The sequence below is a fragment of the Carettochelys insculpta genome, chromosome 8, assembly GCF_033958435.1.
Source record: "Carettochelys insculpta isolate YL-2023 chromosome 8, ASM3395843v1, whole genome shotgun sequence".
Classification (NCBI taxonomy): domain Eukaryota; kingdom Metazoa; phylum Chordata; order Testudines; family Carettochelyidae; genus Carettochelys; species Carettochelys insculpta.
The window spans coordinates 109,174-128,907 of record NC_134144.1 but is presented as its reverse complement, the minus strand read 5'-3'; the positions used below and the strand labels follow the sequence as shown (position 1 = coordinate 128,907).

At 46.8% G+C, this 19,734-nt stretch overlaps 1 protein-coding gene across 6 annotated transcripts in view; it reads left to right on the top strand.

Annotated features, from left to right (window-relative positions):
- LOC142016750 (2,7-anhydro-N-acetylneuraminate hydratase-like) overlaps positions 1 to 19,734 on the top strand; it is an 85,150-nt gene that overhangs the window by 13,810 nt on the left and 51,606 nt on the right. For 4 of the 6 annotated variants that reach the window (XM_075000959.1, XM_075000957.1, XM_075000958.1 and 1 more), the window contains exons 4-6: positions 551 to 624; positions 13,553 to 13,612; positions 14,980 to 15,087. In XM_075000959.1, coding sequence (XP_074857060.1) covers positions 551 to 624; positions 13,553 to 13,612; positions 14,980 to 15,087 — 242 coding nt within the window. Of the gene's footprint in view, positions 1 to 550; positions 625 to 13,075; positions 13,223 to 13,552; positions 13,613 to 14,979; positions 15,088 to 19,734 lie in introns of those variants that run through there. The other 2 variants (XM_075000956.1, XM_075000955.1) reach the window with 2 other exon arrangements.

Genomic DNA, 19,734 nt, shown 5'->3' with positions numbered 1-19,734 from the left:
TTTAACTATATCAATATTTGTTTTATGTGAGAAAATAATTGTTTTAACATTAATATAATTGTTTTTTTTGGGGTGGGGGACTTTTAGAAGGTAATGAAGAAACACTTTGGAAAAGTGTTGAAGCATTTTAAAAACAGTTCATTAGGATTTGTTCAGACTTCCTAAAATTTTTCTTTTGTCCCTTAATATGGGATATGTTCATTGTTTCAGAAAATTAAGTATCTGAAGTAGGATTTTAAGTTCAGTGTATTTTAATTGACTTCAGTGAATGCAGAGAGGGGACACTTAAAATTAAAATACTATTAATTATAGAATCAGCTTAAGAATAACAGACCACTTAGAATTTAATTAGAATTAATTCAAGATTTGCATAAATTAGAATTAATTCAGGATGTGTATATAGAACTTGCACAGTAGTCCCAGTTTATTATACTGTATTTAATGTGGTACAATTTTTGTCTTTTTATACATGCTCATTTTTAGTAACATAAGGCTGTCTCAACTACTGACATCAGTTGACTTGCTTATTTTTAAATTTCTTTTCCTACAGACTGGAAAGCAGCCACAGAGAGAGAGAGGTTTGCGGATGCTGTTGTAATAGCAACACCAGATAGATTGCATAAGGTACTATACACTTTTTCAGCATTAGACAAAAAGTACAGCTGGAATAACAAAGGAGAGCCCATGATTATAAAATGCACTTTATTTGCCTAGCTCTCTCATCTCAGTCTTAGGTTGTTGATTGTTTTGATCTATTTTTTATCACTACAGATTTGATATGCACTTGGAAAATATGAGTGTGCATGAATATTCAATGCCAGGGATTAAGTCATTCTCTCCTAATAGCTTCTGTGTTAGAAAAATTAAAATCCAAAACTTAATGCCTATCCCATTAAATAATGACTACCTTGTCCAATATTCAGTGGAGCTCTCAGCTCTCCAGGTTGGTGTGAGGGGATCCAGCTACTGAATCATTAGGGGTTTTAAACCTCCTGCATTTTAACAGAGTTCTGCCAGTGCTGCTGTCTTAGGGCCTCTGATTTCATTCCCAAGCTGTCAGTCTTCTATCTGACATTAACACCCCATAGCTGAAGCAACTCATTCTTGGCTTAGCCCTTAGAACAGTGGTTCCCAAACTTTTTGGCATCATGTCCCCCCTTTTGATTTTTGAGAAACCATTAAGCCCCACCCCCTTCTTCTTTACCATTGTCCACCCCCCCCTTTAACAACAAATTCAATTTGTAATTAAAAATAAACAAAAACTTGATATAAAAATTTTATTTGAAATTAAAAATAAGCACAAATAGTTTTTCTTGGCCCTTTGTGGGTGCATGGTGCAGCCCCAGGTGTCCAGCTGCTTGAGCCCTGAGCCAGCTGCCGGAGTTGCCCATGCCAGCTGCCCGCCTGATACCTGTGCTGCCAGAGCCACCTGCCCAAGCCCTGCACCTCTGGGGCCAGCCACCCGCCTGCCCATCAGCCGCCTGCCCAGCTGTCAGCCAGCCACCCAAGTCGCCCAGCCAAGCCCCATGCTGCCTGGGTCAGCCAACCATCCACCAACCCGAGCTACTGGGGCCACCCGCCAGCCCGAGCCGCCTGTGCCCTGCATTAGCAGGGCCAGCTGCCTGCCAGTCTGAGCCTCCTGAGTCCTGTGATGCCAGGGCCAGCCAACCACCAGTCCAAGCTGCCTGAGCTCTGTGGTGCTGTGGCCAGCCGTCCAAGCCTCATGAATCCTGCAAGCTGACCAGCTGCCCAAGCCTTTGCAAGCGCCACAAGCCACCCGCCCAAGCCCCTCCTCTCCCATAAAGTCAGGCACCACCAGTACCCCATTCTTACCCCATCCCTATCCCACTCACCTGAGCCAGGCACCCCAGCCCGCCATGTAACCCCATCCTCCTCCTCCCCCCCGCCCCCCAACCCACACTCACTCGCCTTTGCATGTGGGTCTTTGCCAGCTGCCTGTTTTTTATATCAACTACATCAGGTCACCCACGTAAAATGGCAGGGACTGAGAGCCAGAAGGAAAAGCCGTCTCCTCCTTTGGGTCGGGGGAAATGATGTGGGGGTGTGGGTTGCCTTGCGACCCGCCTGGAATATCTGCATGACCCCACCCAGAGGGGCACGCCCCCCAGTTTGGTAAACCATGCCCTAGAACTAGTGCTGTCTGGCTTCTCAAACTCCTCCCATTGCTTAAACACACAATCGGATCTGCATCTGAAGGGGACCAGTAGACTATATATGTTTCCCTTTTCAGTTTCCTCAGCATGCTGGAATGGTCTCTGAGCTGAGGTCATGATATCTGGGGCACTTGCATGGTAAAGGTTCTGAAAATTGGTTTCTTTCTCTCTCCCAACTTACCTCCTCTCATTGACTGGTTTTCTCCATCCCTTTCCTGGCTACAAACTTCCTGTGTGTTCCTGGAACCTTCATCCAGTTAATGCTTTTGTAACCTCTAGCGTGGTCACATCTGTTTCTTCTGTCTTTTCCATTCCCTTCACTTCCCGCATCACTTCATATAAAGTCACCTTGAGCAAGCCCATTATCCTGACGTGCTCCGTTCTGAGTAGATTGTCACTGAGTTCTACCATTGTTCCTCCCAGATGAGGAACGTGCTTGTTGGTCAGAGGGCTACACAGATCTTGTTGTCACATAAAAGTTATGTTGGCATATCTATGTTAAGGGGTGTAAAAAATACTCCCCTCGCCAAAACAGCTACTCTGATGATTTTGATGCAGCTGTGTCTCTGAAGAATGCTTCTGTTGACGTAGCAACTGTCATTCAGGGAGATGGTGGTCCGAAGCCCACAGTGTCCAATGTGCTGTCTGTTTGCCACATATGGGCTACGTCTACACTAGCCAAAAACTTCAAAATGGCCATGCAAATGGCCATTTTGAAGTTTACTAATGAAGCGCTGAAATGCATATTCAGCGCCTCATTAGCATGCGGGCGGCCGCGGCACTTCGAAATTGACGCGGCTCACCACCACACGGCTCGTCCAGATGGGGCTCCTTTTCAAAAGGACCCTGGCTACTTCGAAGTCCCCTTATTCCTATGAGCAGATGGGAATAAGGGGATTTTGAAGTAGCCGGGGTCCTTTTGAAAAGGAGCCCCATCTGGACGAGCCGCGTGGCGGCGAGTCGCGTCAATTTCGAAGTGCCGCGGCCGCCCACATGCTAATGAGGCACTGAATATGCATTTCAGCACTTCATTAGTAAACTTCGAAATGGCCATTTGCATGGCCATTTCAAAGTTTTTGGCTAATGTAAACACATCTGTGGTGAACTGGACACTTCAGTGTGGCGAAGCAGCTCATTGGTGGGACAAGCGTGTGGTGGCAGCGGCAGAGGCGGCTACTCCTGCGGCTCACTCAAGGTGGGGCAGTGTGGCTCTGGGCAGCTCGTTTTGCGCGGCTGGCTTGGGGCAGCTTGTGTGGCACAGCTCTGAGTCACTGGCAATTTGTGCGGGTGGGGGCATGGTGAAGGTTTGGGTGCCTGGCTCTGGGGTTGGGGGAATGAAGGGGGGCTGTGGCAACTGTTAAATTTCTTTTGAACACCAATGTCCTGTAGACTGTCTGTATAAGGGGGCTTTGCTGGCATTTGTATACTGCGTTAGACTCTGCAGTATAGACATAGCCAGAGACACAGCAGCCTTATATAATAAAGCAGTTTCATAGATCATCCAGAACATGGAGCTATACCTATCTCATAGCTCTGGAAGGGTCATCAAGTTCAGGTGTCTGTACTCACAGCAGGACCTATCTCCATCCCTGATGGGTTTTTTTTCTTTTTTGAATTTAACCTGCTCTAGATTCTTGAAAGGCCCCCGGAGGATCAAACTCACAACGCTGGTTTTACAAGGCCAATGCACTGAGCTATCCCTCCCTCAAAAAACAGCAAGAAGTCCTGTGGCACCTTACAGACTAACAGGTTTATTTGCAGCGCTGCCCATGAAAGCTTATGCTGCAAATAAATGTGTTAGTCTATGAGGCGCCACAGGACTTCCCATTTCTGTGGCTGTCGACTAACATGGGTACCCCTCTGATACCCTCCTCCCAAAAAACTTGCACATTGTCTAGACTCCCTTAAGTTATCACTGACACATTCTAGTTTTCATGTTGGTAAGTGTACAAACAAAGAAGAATCAAAAGGAGAGGAATTTAAATATATTTATTTTTAATTTAAACATGAAATTGTAGATCTGTTGGGCTGCAAAGGATCTTAAAAAGTAATCAACCATGGCAATGCATCAGGACCAAGTAAACATAGATAGTTTTTCCTAATAGCTAACTCAAATCTCCCTTACTGCAGATTAAACCTGTTCTTTCTTGTTCTCCATATCCACGGAAGGAAGGATAATTAGTCTTCTTGTGTGTATCTGCTCCCATGGCTTTGGAGAATTTTGGTGGTCGTACCCATTTTGCCTACATAGGGGCCGTGTCTACACGTGCCCCAAACTTCGAAATGGCCATGCAAATGGCCATTTTGAAGTTTACTAATGAAGCGCTGAAATGCATATTCAGCGCTTCATTAGCAGGCGGGTGGCAGCGGCGCTTCGAAATTGACGCGCCTTGCCGCCGCGCGGCGCGTCCAGACGGGGCTCCTTTTCGAAAGGACACCACCTTCTTCGAAGTCCCCTTATTCCCATGAGCTCATGGGAATAAGGGGACTTCGAAGTAGGCGGGACCCTTTCGAAAAGGAGCCCAGTCTGGACGCGCCGCGCGGCGGCAAGGCGCGTCAATTTCGAAGCGCCGCTGCCGCCCGCCTGCTAATGAAGCGCTGAATATGCATTTCAGCGCTTCATTAGTAAACTTCGAAATGACCATTTGCATGGCCATTTCGAAGTTTGGGGCACGTGTAGACGTAGCCATGCACACCACGTATCTCTGTGATACATACTAAGGATAGATAAGGCTATCTAGGCAAACCGACCACAGTTCCTTCTCAACAACCTTTGGCCTGAGGTGCAGCCTCAAGCGTGCTTGCTTTACTTTCAGTTAGTGCAGTTCAGTGTAGTTTTGCATTTTGTTGTTTCCCCATTATCAGTCCCCCATTTGCAAGATTTGGTTTGGATTTTAGTTAACTAGGGAGTCCACAGACTTCAAACATTTTCTTTCCTGCTGTCACACTATTTCAGTAAGTGATGGATATTGTTGTGTCTGTTTAGGAGATACCGGCATACAGGTCTGCTTCTCGTTTAAGAGCAGGTCTTGTAAAAACAAGGAAATAAAGTTCAAATTCTTGGTGAAGGAGCAAGCCTGAAACCTCTCTTCAAAACTGGGCTCCGAGCTCCTGTTAGTATACCTCAGACCAGGGTTCAGCAACCCCGCACATGCGCTACTTTTGGCACATGAGCCACTTTTCAGCAGCATGCAGAAGGAGTTCAGCCCCATACCTCCTCCCCTCATTAATCAGGGGAGCAGAGTTTGGGATGGGCAAGCCCTGTCAACGAGCCAGCCGGTGAAGGGGCGTGCAATTGCAATGCATTGCTAGCCCACGTTCGATTTGTGACCCACTATGATCCCCAGATCCTCTTCTGCATTTCTACTACCTAGCCACTTAGTTCCCATCTTCTATTTGTGCATTTGAGTTTTCTTTTCCAGAGATAGTAGTTTGGATTGTCTTTATTGAATTCCAGCTTGTCGATTTCAGACCAGTTCTCCAGTTTGGCAGGGTTGTTCTGAATACCTGTACTTTACAGTGCTTGCAACTTGGTTTCCTTCACAGTGCTCTCACCTTGGTGTCACCCACAGATGTCATAAACATATTTGCTATTGCATTATCAAAATCATTAATTAAAATTATGGATAACACTGGATCCAGGGCTGACCCTGTGAGAATCCAATAGATATTGCATCTGAGTTGGACAGCAAAAATGGTCTCTCAGCCAGTTGTGCAACTGTCTTATAACCATTTAGTGCAGACTGCTTTTCCTTAGTTTTCTCATGAGACTGACATGTGGCACTATCTCAAAAGTCTAAATAAAATCAATATATATCACACCTATTGTTTTCTCTGTCCTACCTTCTCACTAACTTGCTCAAAGAAGGAATACCCGCTCTCCAATCAGTCTGTAAATTGCCAGTAGAAAATCAACTTTAGAAAGTTCTAGAATCATAAGGACTTTGGCAGTGTGGCCAATGAACGAAAAACTGAGATATCCTCTTAGTACTAATACTCATACTTAGCATTTATAGCTTTATAGAAAAAATATAAAAATCACTTTTTAACACACAAAATCTAGACAATCCCTTTCTGAGATAGACAAAGAGTGACTGCGTCAAAGACCTTACAGCTGAAGGACATCATCCAAAGCCCACTGATAGAAAGTTTAAAATGCACTAAGTAAAATACATCGCAGCATCCAATTAAACAAAGGGAAGACTGCTTGGTTCTGCAGATCAGGATGGTCTTCAGGAATTTGTTATATGACGCAAGAAGAGAAAGGCAAATGAATGTAAATCAGAAGACAAATCTTAAGTGCCTCCATGAAAAAGGCATGAAATAATGCTGTCAGCTAAATTAGTGAAAAATAAAAATTGTTTTTGATTCACCCAAGATGATATTTTTCCCTTCTGTTACAGAAACAAATATTGGAAAAAAAAGATGTGGGTTGAATTCAACATTTTGTTTTGATTTTAACTACTTTTCATGAAAAGGAAATATGAAAAAAAAGTTCGGACAACCAAGCCTCCCCACCCCTCTGTATCGGGGTGCAAAGGATGTGAGTCTGAAAGTATTTTCACAGAGCAAAGTGGAACAAATGAGAAACACAAAAAAATACTATTAATGAAAGATGCATTCATCCAAGTTACAGTCTTGGTGCAACTGTATTCTTATGTCCTTCCAGGCTGCAAGAAAGAAGGAAAAGCTGTATCTATAAATCAGCAAAGAGACAGCCTGCTCAGGCCAGATCTCTGTCAATATACTCTTGCATATCCCAACAATACTTAATTGGAGGCAGAGGCGGCAGGGGTCTTCTTTTGGAGAGTCTCCCATAGGCTGTAGTGTCGTTCTCTATCTCTACCCCACTGACTATTTAAGTATTTTATACCAAGTTAACAGCTTATGCCGGAGTGACTGTGTTAATGCTATATCAAAATACACAGTGCTCTGACCACTGGACTACTCAGTCGGAATCCCTAGTTCTTCTTCGAGTGGTCCCCGGGAGTGCTCCACCGTAGGTGTCAGGCTCGCCCCGGCGCCGCAGCTCGGAAAATCTTCAGCAGTCTCCGTCAGGTCATGCATGTGCCGATGCGCGTCGGCTCTTCGCGCGCTTACGGTCACGTGCGCAATCCGGTCCCCGCCAGTTCCTTCTCAACCGCCAACGGCTGCAGACGGAATCCTCTCTGGCTCCAATGCCTGAGACAGATAAACTCTGTTTTTATTCGTTTTTACTAGTTATAGTTAATAGTCACTTAGTTATTATAACATTAGTTTTACTGTGTATATAGTTTTTCTAAAAGCAAAAGACTGAGTTAAGGATCAAGGCGGCTGCCTTTGGGCGGGCCCGCTATTTTGACAAGCCTTCAATGGTTAACGGTTGCTGTTGTTTGGTAAATACACTGCTAAGTGCGCTGTTAGCACTTAAGGACTTAAGGACTTAAAGTTTTACAATGTCGTCTCCCGGTTTTAAAAAGTGTGAATCCTGCCGGGAGGCCATGCCTGCTTCAGACGGGCACAGTAAATGTATCCGGTGCCTGGGGGAAACCCACGTCCCCCAGAAGTGCTCTCATTGCTCTAAATTAACAAGTAGAGCTCGAAAAGATAGAGAGATGAGGCTCAAAATGCTTCTCTTTGACAAAGCCCTTCAGCCTGCCACGTCGGACAAGCCCCATAAGGAGGGCTCTTAGGGTTTGCACAAGAGGAGGGCTGCCTCTTTGACCTCCTCTGTGCAGAAGAAGAAAAAGGCTTCACCAGCTCGATCCCTGCCCATCACCTCTGTGAGTGGGACGAGCGAAGCAAGGGGCCCGGGCCCACTGGACTCTTCTACTGGGAAGGCCGTGGCGCACGCACCCGCACAGGGGCCTGCGACTCTTAAGGAGACAGCACCGAGGGCCATGCAGGCACCAGAGAGATCGGCACCGAGCTTTTTGGCTCCGATGGCACCGGAGCGTCAACACCCGGCATGGAGCCCGACGGGGCCAGACGAAACGCCCCGAGCGGCACCGAGGACGACGGCACCGAGCACGGCACCGGGGGCAGTGGAACTCAGCATGGCACCAACTACGGTGCCGAGCCCCCCGGCACCGATCAGACTTCCTATGGTACCTGAGCAGGCAAAAGCCAAAGCAAAGACCCAGCACCGCAGTCCCTCCCCTGAGGTAATTGCGCTGCCATTATCACCGCGATCCCCCCCGGAGATTCAGCGAGCAGCAACGCCATCAGACCGCCACAGGCTTCCATCTCCTTTTCTTCAACGACCATCTCCTGGATTTGGACGCTTTTCACCATCTTCCAGCAGAGACCCCTATGAGTATCATCACAGAGGATCTCCCCCTATGTCGGTGTCATCTCGACGATCACGTCATTCCTTGCATCATCCTTATGCTTTCGGGTCGTGGTCCAGGTCTCCATCACCGGGACCCTGCCCTTGTTGCTACAGCCGCCACCATTATACAGGACATCAACACAGGAGTTCGGCATCTCGTCGTAGATCCCCGTCAACGCCTCATCAACGTCACAGTGCACAGCTTCAACCTGGGGGAACACCACAAGTTTCCCAATCAGAGACTGGTTCAAAGGATTTTGAACCTCATTTCGAAACCTCAAAAGGATAACCATATGAATACAGCCAGGATCCCGAGGAACTGGAGGAGAGATACCACAGTGATGCCTCCTCATCCTCCCCAGATGAAGTGGTTATTCCTGGGGACATCCCTCCCCCAGATAACCTAAAACAATTTCAAGAGCTATTCAAAAGGGTGGCTCAATCTCAGGACATTCAAGTGGCGGAGGTACAGAAAAAACACCACAAGCTCCTTAAAAACCTCAGGCCTCCGGCTTCTTCTAAAATAGCCATACCATTGGACTATGCAATCATGGAGGAAGCCACTAACATATGGCAGCCTCCAGCCTCCACCCCTCCTACCAACAAGAGGGCAGATAAGAAGTACTTCGTCCCTGCCAAAGGCATGGAGTTTTTGTTCAGTCATCCACAGCCAAATTCGCTAGTGGTTGAGTCCTCTCAACATAGAGCCAAAACGCCCCCGTATAAATCCGGAGGACCGGACAAGGATATAAAGAAATTGGACCTCCTCGGTAGAAAGGCTTACTCATCATCTACCCTACTGCTGCAGATGGCTAACTACGCTGCCCATTTGTCAAACCACAATTTCGACAATTAGTCTAAGCTTACCGCTCTCATGGACTTTCTCCTGGAGGATAAAAAGCCAGTCCTTAAGGCAATTGTACAAGAAGGATACGCGGCTTCTCGAGCAGGAGTCCAGATTGCCTTAGATGTAGCGGACACAGCGGCTCATGCCGTAGCCACTGCGGTGGTAATGCGCAGGGAGTCATGGCTCCACACGTCAGGCATTCCCAAGGAGCTGCAAGTAAAAATCGCAGACCTTCCCTTTGACAAACTGAAATTATTCGCTGAATCAACTGACTCAGTCTTGCACCCTAGTAAAGACTCCAGAGCGACACTTCGGACTTCGGGGATATATACCCCACCATACAGAAGGAAGAAGTTTTATCCTTTACAGCGGCGTTATAGTTATCAACCACAACGTACCCATTTTCAACGGGGGTATGACCAGGGGTGTCATCAACAGCCACCACAGTACAAGGCCCCTAGACGTCGACCACAACAAGGCCACGCCTCCTCTGGGCAGAATAAAAGGCAGCAGGTTTGACAGGTATGTCGAGGGTTGCGAAACCAAGACCGTCTCTCAGTGCTGATCTCAACATGTTTCATCATCGGCTCAAGCCATTTTACCCCCAATGGAAAAGCATCACCTTGGGCAAGTGGGTATTGGAGATTATAGCCACGGGGTACACAATTCCCTTTCAGTCGTTACCACCACCAAATCCTCCCACTGTGCCCCTTCTCAGGGACCCCTCTCACCTCACGGAACTAAAACAGGAGGTGGACCACCTCCTGTTCATAGGGGCGGTGGAGAAAGTACCAGAGCAATTTCAGGGCAAAGGTTTCTACTCCCGGTACTTCTTGACAGAGAAGAAGACAGGAGGTTGGAGACCCATTTTGGACCTACGGGCCCTCAACCAATACCTGCGCAAACAACGCTTCAGAATGAGTACAATGTCTTCCATAATCACGGCACTAGACGATGGAGACTGGTTTGCAGCCCTCGACTTACAGGATGTGTATTTTCATATCACAATTCATCCAGCGCACAGGCACTTCCTCCAGTTCATAGTAGGCAGAGATCATTTTCAGTACAGAGTCCTTCCATTCGGTCTCTCTCCAGCACCCAGAGTTTTCACCAAGACCCTGGCGGTCGTGTCAACATACCTGCACAGACAAGGCGTCTTCATCTTCCCGTACCTGGACGATTGCCTACTAAAGGGAACTTCCCAGGCGGAGGTCTTACAGATGATACGCATCACCACAAACACATTTACCTCACTGGGCCTCATCATCAACTTCTGAAAGTCAAAGACCGAGCCCACACAAAATATAGAATTTATAGGAGCTCGAATAGACTCTGTTACGTCAAGGGTATATTTGCCCGATGCCCATTTTCGCGCCATCGAGTCTCGAGTACAGCTAATAACATACAGCCCCATTGTTTCAGTCCTAACATGCTTACAGTTACTGGGGCACATGGAGACCACCACGTTTGTGGTACAAAACGCCAGACTACACATGCGAGGATTGCATCATTGGCTGTCGACTGTATACAAACCATCAGCCCATACTGTTCACAGGATGGTATTACCCACAACGGAGGTGCGAAGGTCACTAACATGGTGGGCAAACCCCAAGAATCTACTAACAGGGATGCCTTTCCACCAACCACAAATTACTGTTTTCCTTACAACAGATGCATCCCATATGGGATGGGGGGCACACATGGACAACAAAGCCATTCAAGGTTTATGGTCCCCTGTAGAGAAGACACTGCATATAAACATACTAGAACTCAGAGCAGTGTTCAATGCGTGCAGGCATTTTCGGAATTATCTGTGCGGGAAAGTAGTCGGCGTAAATACCGACAACACCACCACCATGTCTTATATAAACCGACAAGGGGGGGCCAGATCTCGTGCACTCTGTGCAGAGGCGGTCCGGTTGTGGAACTGGTGCATAGCCAACAATATAACCCTAAGAGCTTCATACTTACCGGGTGTCCATAACGTAAAGGTGGAACAACTCAGCAGACACTTTGCGCCCACACACGAGTGGCAGATCCGTTCAGACCTGCTTCACCAAGTGTTCCGCAGATGGGGGTTTCCCCAAATCGATTTGTTCGCCACTCACAACAACAAGAAATGTCCCCAATACTGCTCCAGAGCGGGCGTAGGACAGGGATCCTTGGGGGACGCCTTCATGATCCCATGGAAGGGCCCTCTACTCTATGCGTTCCCTCCCCCAACACTCGTACACAAGGTCTTGGAGAAAGCCAAAAGGGAGAGAGCACGCATGATACTCATAGTCCCAACCTGGGATCGGCAACAATGGTTCCCACTGCTCCTACACATGGCACAGCACCGGCCGTTTCCCCTACCGACAGTACCGGACCTTCTCACACAGGCTCGAGAGTCAATACTACATCCGCACCCGCAGGGACTTCGGCTACAGACATGGCTAATCCATGGCTCAGTGCCCTAGAGACTACATGTTCAGAGGGAGTGCAGCAAGTCCTGGAGTGTAGTCGGAGGACTTCCACCAGAAGGACTTATGAGCACAAATGGACACGTTTTTCCTCTTGGTGCTCTTCCAAGCAGTTGACACCTCTGGACGCCCCTATACCCATGATTCTGGACTACCTACTACAACTCAAACAAAAGGGGCTCTCTCTATCCTCCATAAAGGTTCATCTTGCAGCTATATCAGCTTTCCGACATGAAGAGGAGGGATCAACCATATTCGCCCATCCTGTTGTCACGCGCTTCCTAAAGGGGTTGGTAAACCTGTACCCCCCTCGGAAACCGGTACTGCCGTCATGGAGTTTGGACTTGGTTCTCCACACGCTCTCGGGACCGCCCTTTGAGCCATTGGCTACGGTTCCCCTTCGGCTACTTACCATGAAAACAATTTTCCTTCTGGCAATCACGTCAGCTTGCAGGGTGAGCGAGCTCGGAGCCATAATGTCCACACCACCCTGCACGATATTCTCAAAGGAAGCGGTGGTCTTACGTTTGCACCCAGCCTTCGTTCCAAAGGTCTCTTCAGACTTTCACATTAACGAACCCATAGTATTGCCCTCGTTTTATCCTAAGCCTCACAATTCGAGTAAAGAGGCACGGTTGCATTTATTAGATGTGAGAAGGGCGCTGGCCTTCTACATCGATAGAACTAAGCCTTTCCGGAAAACAGACAGACTCCTGGTGTCCATTGCATCCAGGTCAAAAAGGGAAGACCTATCTTCTCGGAGGATTTCAGATCACATTGTGTCATGCATAAGACTGTGCTTCGCAAGACTCCTCTGCCAGTTCCGCCCAGGGTCCACTCCACTAGGGTGATGGCGGCATCAACGGCCTTCTTCAAGAGAATTGCGCTGAGAGACATCTGCAGAGCAGCGACGTGGTCTTCCTACAACACTTTCGCCAAACACTACGCCATGCACTGGATGCTTGATGAGGATACACGCCTGTCGACAGCAGTCCTTTCAAGGGCAAGCTGCGCATGAATCGGGTACCAACCTCCTTTTTTCGGGGGGGGGGGGGGGGTTACTGCTGGGTAGTCACCTACGGTGGAGCACCCACGGGGACCACTCGAAGAAAGAGAAGTTACTCACCTGTGTAGTAACGATGGTTCTTCGAGATGTGTCCCCGTGGGTGCTTCACTACCCACCCGTTCCTCCCCACTTCAGAGCTCTGTTTTGTATTTTTCAGAGACACCCGGAGCGGTTGATCAGGAACTGGCAGGGACCGGATCGCGCACGTGACCATAAGCGCGTGAAGAGCTGATGCGCATCGGTGCATGCGCGACCCGACGGAGACTGCTGAAGATTTTCCGAGCTGCGGCACCGGGGAGAGCCCGACACCTGCGGTGGAGCACCCATGGGGACCCATCTCAAAGAACCATCGTTACTACACAGGTGAGTAACTTCTCTTTCAAATCCTTCCTCATCAGCATTGAATCCAGATCCCAGATATCCTAAATATGTGCTCTCACCATGGGCAGTGTTTCCACTTCTTTTGGTTTTGTGAATGACGCACAACTCCCCAGCACTGTAGACCAAAATATTTTGTGGGTCACAACTATTTGATGTGTGAAATTTGCAAGTAGTTTAGGTGGATCTGAATCTGCATATTTTGGTGAATAAATAGTTTTGAAAGTTGTTGAAAATTATAATTTATTTCTAATGGGGGGTAAACAATGATATAGAGAAATGTAATTTGTCTCTTTGGTATCTCTCTTCTCCTAGGCTCCAGCAATAGCTTTTGCTAACAAAGGCTACCACATTTTATTGGAAAAGCCCATGGCAGTAAGTTCAGCAAGGTCTTAATGTTAAAATTTAAACAGTGGAGATAATTTTTCATATGTCAAGTTAAAATCTTTAACCAATTTGCCATAGCATCTTTTCTGGTTCAGTTGCAAATTAGCAAAGCCGTGGTCCATATTCTTTTATATTTAATAAGCAAGAATGAAAAAATGTGCATACTTTTCCTAATCATTCCTATTTTTATTTCCCTGAGAATATAAACTCCTTGGGGTAGCAACTGTCTTAGTGTGTGCCTGTGTTTTTATAGTCCTGTCCAATAGTCCTATGCCATGTAATAAATAATATTCTCCTGTCTGTAAATATAAAGTGGAGTTTGCTTCCTTACAGAACATCTCTGGCTTTGGGATCTTGTAGTAAAGTCGTGGTGTTTATTTTATGATACCGTGTAATTTCTCTGGCAGTAGAACAACATTGTACACAGGATTTTTACTTCATTGCAGAATTTAGTAGAACAAGAAATGGAAATTTTGGTTTAATACCATGCTGTCATCTGCTGTATGGTGTCCAGAACATGCGTTGCTGATATCAGTGGAAAACTTGACATTGAATTCCATGGGCACAGAAGTTAATTCTGAGCCAAAGGAACACCAGTAACAGAAAACTACCTGTCTTTCTACATAAACGTTTTTGTACTCCCGTGTTTACGTTGTGTTAAAGTTGCTTTACAGACAGATTACATCTTCACCAGTTTGGGGTGCTATGTAAATAACACATTTTTTGTTGCTGTTTGTATTAGTGGTTCAGCATTATACATAAATTAAAAGACAATCCTTTCCCTCAAGGATTACTGTCTAAATAGACAAGCTGGATACATAGTATAGGAGAAAGAATAAGAGAAACAACATTCCTATGGTAACAGTGTTGGACAGTTCATTGGAGTTCATCATAATATTCTGGTTTGCCTAGTAGTGCCTTAAACATAATACCGCCCTTTCTCAAACGTTAGTTACTTTAATATCCAGCATGATAGGACCATCCAAACATCGAAGTATGGTCTTAAATATTTAAAAAGTAGTGACACAAATTTTCCATCAATAAAACTGTTTGGGGCTGTGCTGAAATCTTGGGTGACAAGCTTCACTCTGCAGGAGTATGCTTTGGTCTAATTGATTATAGCCTGTAATGATAATATGAACATATACATAACTGGAGTATTATTGGTAAGTGCCATTTTCATAGATCTGTAGATAAAATTTCAGTTTAGCACCTAAGTGCCTAGAAAGCTATTTAATGAGATGTATTTTTCAAATCACCGGTGTTGTGACATTAGCAGATTCATGCTGTAACTCTGGGACACAATGCAGTCAGAATAGAAATGACTGACTGAGCTGTTTTCTCTCACTTATAAGGTAACACCTGAGGACTGTAAAGAAATTGCGTCTGCATGTAAAGCAAACAATGTCATGCTTGCAGTGTGTCATGTTCTGCGGTACTATCCGGCCTCGCTGAAGATAAAGGTAAACTTATTGCTTTAACATATAAGGGGTGTATGGGGTGTCCAGGGAGGGGTAGCACCTCTGGTGTGGGGACTTGTCATGTCCCTTCGGGGGTAGTTCGTGCACCTTTGGTCCCCACGTGGCACCCAGCTCTCACCTGTGGCTCCAAGAAGCTGTAGCATGCAGCGGTCACACCCTAATAAACTGCTTTGACAGGTGGGCTAAACCTCGTGAGAGTAGCTGGCAGATCTGAAACCTGCAGTGAGATAGAGAATTACTTATCCCAGCATGCAAAGTCAGCCCCGGCAGATTGGACGGATGAGACCAACAGCAAGATCCGATGACCAGGAAGGCGGTTCTGCAACGCTCTGTGGAGAGCGAAGGGCATGACAAGGCACCAAAGACGGCATGGCCATCCACTGCAGCCTAGGAAGTCCGAGCCATGACGACTTTTCGTACCACTGGAATGAGGCTTCTGAGGTCAAGAGAGTGGAACTGCCCCTGTGCAATGGCTTTTCCACTTTAAACGTTCTCATCACTTCTGTCTTCCTCAAAGTCCTGCAGCGATGGCGGAGGGGCGAAACGACAGGTGGAGGTGACCACTGGGAGTCATAGTTCCAAACCTGCACGTAGGCGGATTGTGGACTTTGGTTGCTCAACTCTGACCCCAGGACGATAGAGGAGTTTGCTAGTACCCCTGGCGACTGAGCAGGCCTTTTTAGGAACAGCACTGCTCACCTTCAAAATGAGGGAGGGGACTAGAAAAGGTGTCCCAAAGATTGCTTGTCCCAACCAAAATGGCCAACGTGCCGCAGCTGGCAGTTTTAACCTCGCAGCGGTCAAAAAACAGTGGAAAAAAAAGATATTTGCAGCATGGAACATTTGCACCCTCTTGGACAGGGAGAATGCTATGAGGCCTGAGAGAAGAATGGCCCTCATAGCAAGAGAACTGGCACGTTATAACATTGATAGCCACCCTGAATGAGACCAGACTGGTAAAGGAGGGATCCATCTGCAAGGCAAAAGAAGGTTACGCCTTCTTCTGGAAAGGCAGGCCAGAAAATGAAGACAGAATCTACGGAGTGGGACTTGCTATCAAGATATCACTTCTGCACCAGCTTCCTGACCTATCAACTTGCATCAGTGAGCGTCTGATCAAGCTCCGCTTCCCCCTCAACGCCTCTTGCCATGTTATAGTCATCAGCGCTTAGGCCCCCACACTGACTAGCAGTGATGAAGCAAAAGAGAGTTTCTGTGAGGACCTTGACCATCTTGTGAAAGCAGCTTCTCCTAGTGACAAGCTGCTGCTGTTGGGTGACTTCAGTGCCAGGGTCGGCAAGGACTGTAGGACCTGGAAAGGGGTGCTGGGGCATCGTGGTGTTGGTAACATGAATGCCAATGGCTGCCTTGTGCTGAGCTTCTGTGCAGAAAACGACCTGACAATTACCAACATTCTCTTCAGGCAAGCCGATAAATACAAGACCACATGGATGGACCCGAGATCAAAACAGTGGCACCTGATTGACTATGTCATCAGTCACAGGTGGGACATTTGAGATGTTAAGATCACCAGGGCCATGCAGGGAACTGAGTGCTGGACTGATCATAGACTTGTCAGATCAGTCCTTATGCTGCACATCACACCACTCCACCACAAGAAGCTCAAGGTTGTCAGACCCTCCTTCAACATGGGGAAGCTGCAACACACTGGTCATTCTGAGAAATTCTCAGCCTGCCTTGATGAAGTGCTGACGTCCCATGGACCTCTCACTGGAGACCCAGCAGAAAAGTGGGGCCAGTTCAAAACCCTGATGACGGAGTCAGCCAAGTCAACACTAGGACTGAAAAAGAGAGTTCACCAAGACTGGTTTGATGAAAATGACAAGGTCATCATGAAGATCTTAGAGGGAAAACAGAACACATTTCTGCTATGGCAAAACAATCAGTCCTCAATCTCCAAACATGATCATTTTAGACACTTTCAGAGCCAAGTGCAAATGGCACTTCACAAAATGCAAGATAAGTGGTGGGTGAGTAAAGCTGATGAAGTCCAATACTATGTTGACACCAAGAACTCCAAGATGTTCTTCAGTGCTATCAAAGCTATATATGGACCTTCAAAGCCAAGTACTATACCTCTCCTGTCTGCAGATGGCATGACCCTTCTGAGGTAGAAGAACAGCATCAACAATAGGTGGAGAGAGCACTTCAGCAACGTTCTCAACAGACCCTCTGTTGTCGACCCTGTGGCCCTAGACCAGATCCCTCAGAAACTCACAATAGACAGTCTTGACCAGCCCCCTACAATGGATGAGGTCAAAAAGGCAATCAGCCAAACCAGCTCTGGCAAAGCCCCTGGGATGGACGGTATCTCTGCTGAAATTTTCAAAGCGGCAGGGCCAGTGTCATTTGAAGCCTTTCACAACATCTTGATCAGCATCTGGGAAGAAGACGATATGCCCAAAGACTTTAAGGATGCCGCAATCATCTCGCTCTTCAAGAACAAGGGCAACAAAGCTGACTGTGGAAATTACCAAGGCATTTCCCTTCTCTGTACTGCTGGGAAGACCTTGGCTCAACTCATCCTCAACCATCTGATCACTAGCATCTCAGAGGAGAATCTACTAGAGGCACAGTGTGGTTTTCGCCCAGGCCACAGCACCACTGATGTGATCTTTGCTGTTCATCAGGTTCAGGAAAAGTGCACAGAGCAGAACTTGGATCTGTATGCTGTCTTTACAGACCTGACTAAGGCGTTTGACACTGTCTACAGAGAAGCCCTGTGGAGTATCCTGTCAAAACTTGGCTGCCCGAGAAGATTCGTTAATCTCATACGCCTGTTCCACGATGACATGACTGGCTTTGTTCTTTCAAATGGCGAGTCCTCAGATCCATTTGAGATATCCAATGGTGTGAAGCAAGGGTGCATGCTGGCTCCAGTGTTGTTCAACCTGTTTTTCACGCGCATCCTCAGCCACGCAGATAGGGACCTGGACTATGGAGTCTACATAAAATACAGACTTGATGGGTCACTTTTTGACCTTCGTCATCTAAATGCTAAAACTAAGATGTTTGAGAGGCTCATCCTTGAAGCCCCTTTTACTGATGACTGTGCACTTATGGCACACAAGGAATCTGATCTCCAGCTCATTGTCAACAAGTTTGCTGATGCCACTCGCCTCTTTGGTTTCACCATCAGCCTGGGAAAGACTGAGGTACTGTTTCAACTTGCTCCAGGATCTGCTGTTCTCCCCACTTCAATCTTTATTGAAGGAGCAGACTTAAAAACAGTAGAGGAGTTCAAGTACCTTGCCAGTGTCATAGCCAACGATGGCTCCCTTGACAAAGAAATAATGCCAGAATCTGCCAGGCCAGCTGGGCACTAGGACGTCTGAGAACGCGAGTGTTGGATCAGCACAATATCCAACAGTTCACTAAACTGAAAGTGTACAAGTCTGTAGTCCTGACCAGTCTCCTGTATGGCTGTGAAACCTGGACCTTGTACAGAAAACATATAAAACTACTGGAGCACTTCCACACACGCAGCCTGAGGTCAATATTGCACATTCGATGGCAGGACAGAGTTACGAACCTGGAAGTCCTGGACATATGAGGAACCACGAGCATGGAAGTCATGATTCTGAAAGCCCGGCTTCACTGGACAAGGCACGTCATACGAATGGAAGAGTCAAGAATCCCTAAGGAACTCCTCTATGGTGAACTCTCTCAGGGCAAAAGGAATCAAGGTAGGCCTCGCAAGAGACACAAAGACTGCGTGAAGGCCAGCATTGCTCGTGCTGGTTTAAAATCAGATCAGCTAGAGCAGCATGCAAAAGACTGAACAGGCCAGCGTGCTCTCATACAACATGCATGTAACAACTTTAAAGAGCAGTGATGCATATGCCTCATTGACGCTCATGAGAGGAAGAAAGCAACAGCAGCAGCCACACCAACAGAGCGAGGACAGTTCCCTTGCCCCCACTGTGAATGCCCATGCCATTCAAAGCTTGGTCTCCTCAGCCACATGTGAGTCCACAACTGATGAGCCTGTGCAAGCTCAAGACGTCATCATCAGACACAATGGACTACCTACTATATTGCTTTAACAGTAATGAGTGGACTCAGTAAATGTTTTTTCCTGCTAGGTGATATGAGTATTTCCTATTGTGACCCTGACATTGATGAAAGAAGTAGGGCCAGTAAATTCCTGTACTGCTATGTGTCACATTCATTGTTGTGATCGATTATTTTTTGATGCTCTGATGCTCCTTTAGAAATGCAAGAAGCAGCTTTGAAAGTTTAGGCCAAGATTTTAATGTTTAGTTCACTGAAAAGATAAGGTTGTAAATTAAATTCCATTAAGAAATTGCTTAAATGGATTAGGCTATCAATTAGGTGGCATTCCAGTGTGGGCAAATGTTAAACAGTTTTAGAAAGCTTTCTGCAAGACTGCTTTGGAACTGTTAGGTGTGTGCTCTATCAGTGAAAATTCCAACACTTGTACGTGAAGGTGCAGATGGTACCTTTTTACGCAGCATTGTTCCCAAGAGTTAGCATCTAGATTTGCTAGTTCTGGTTAGGAGATCAGTCTTGTTGTCATTTGTTCTGTTGGGACTCTGCTATAAACTCCTTTGCCTGGGCAGTATTAGTTGCTAAGGGTGTGTTTAC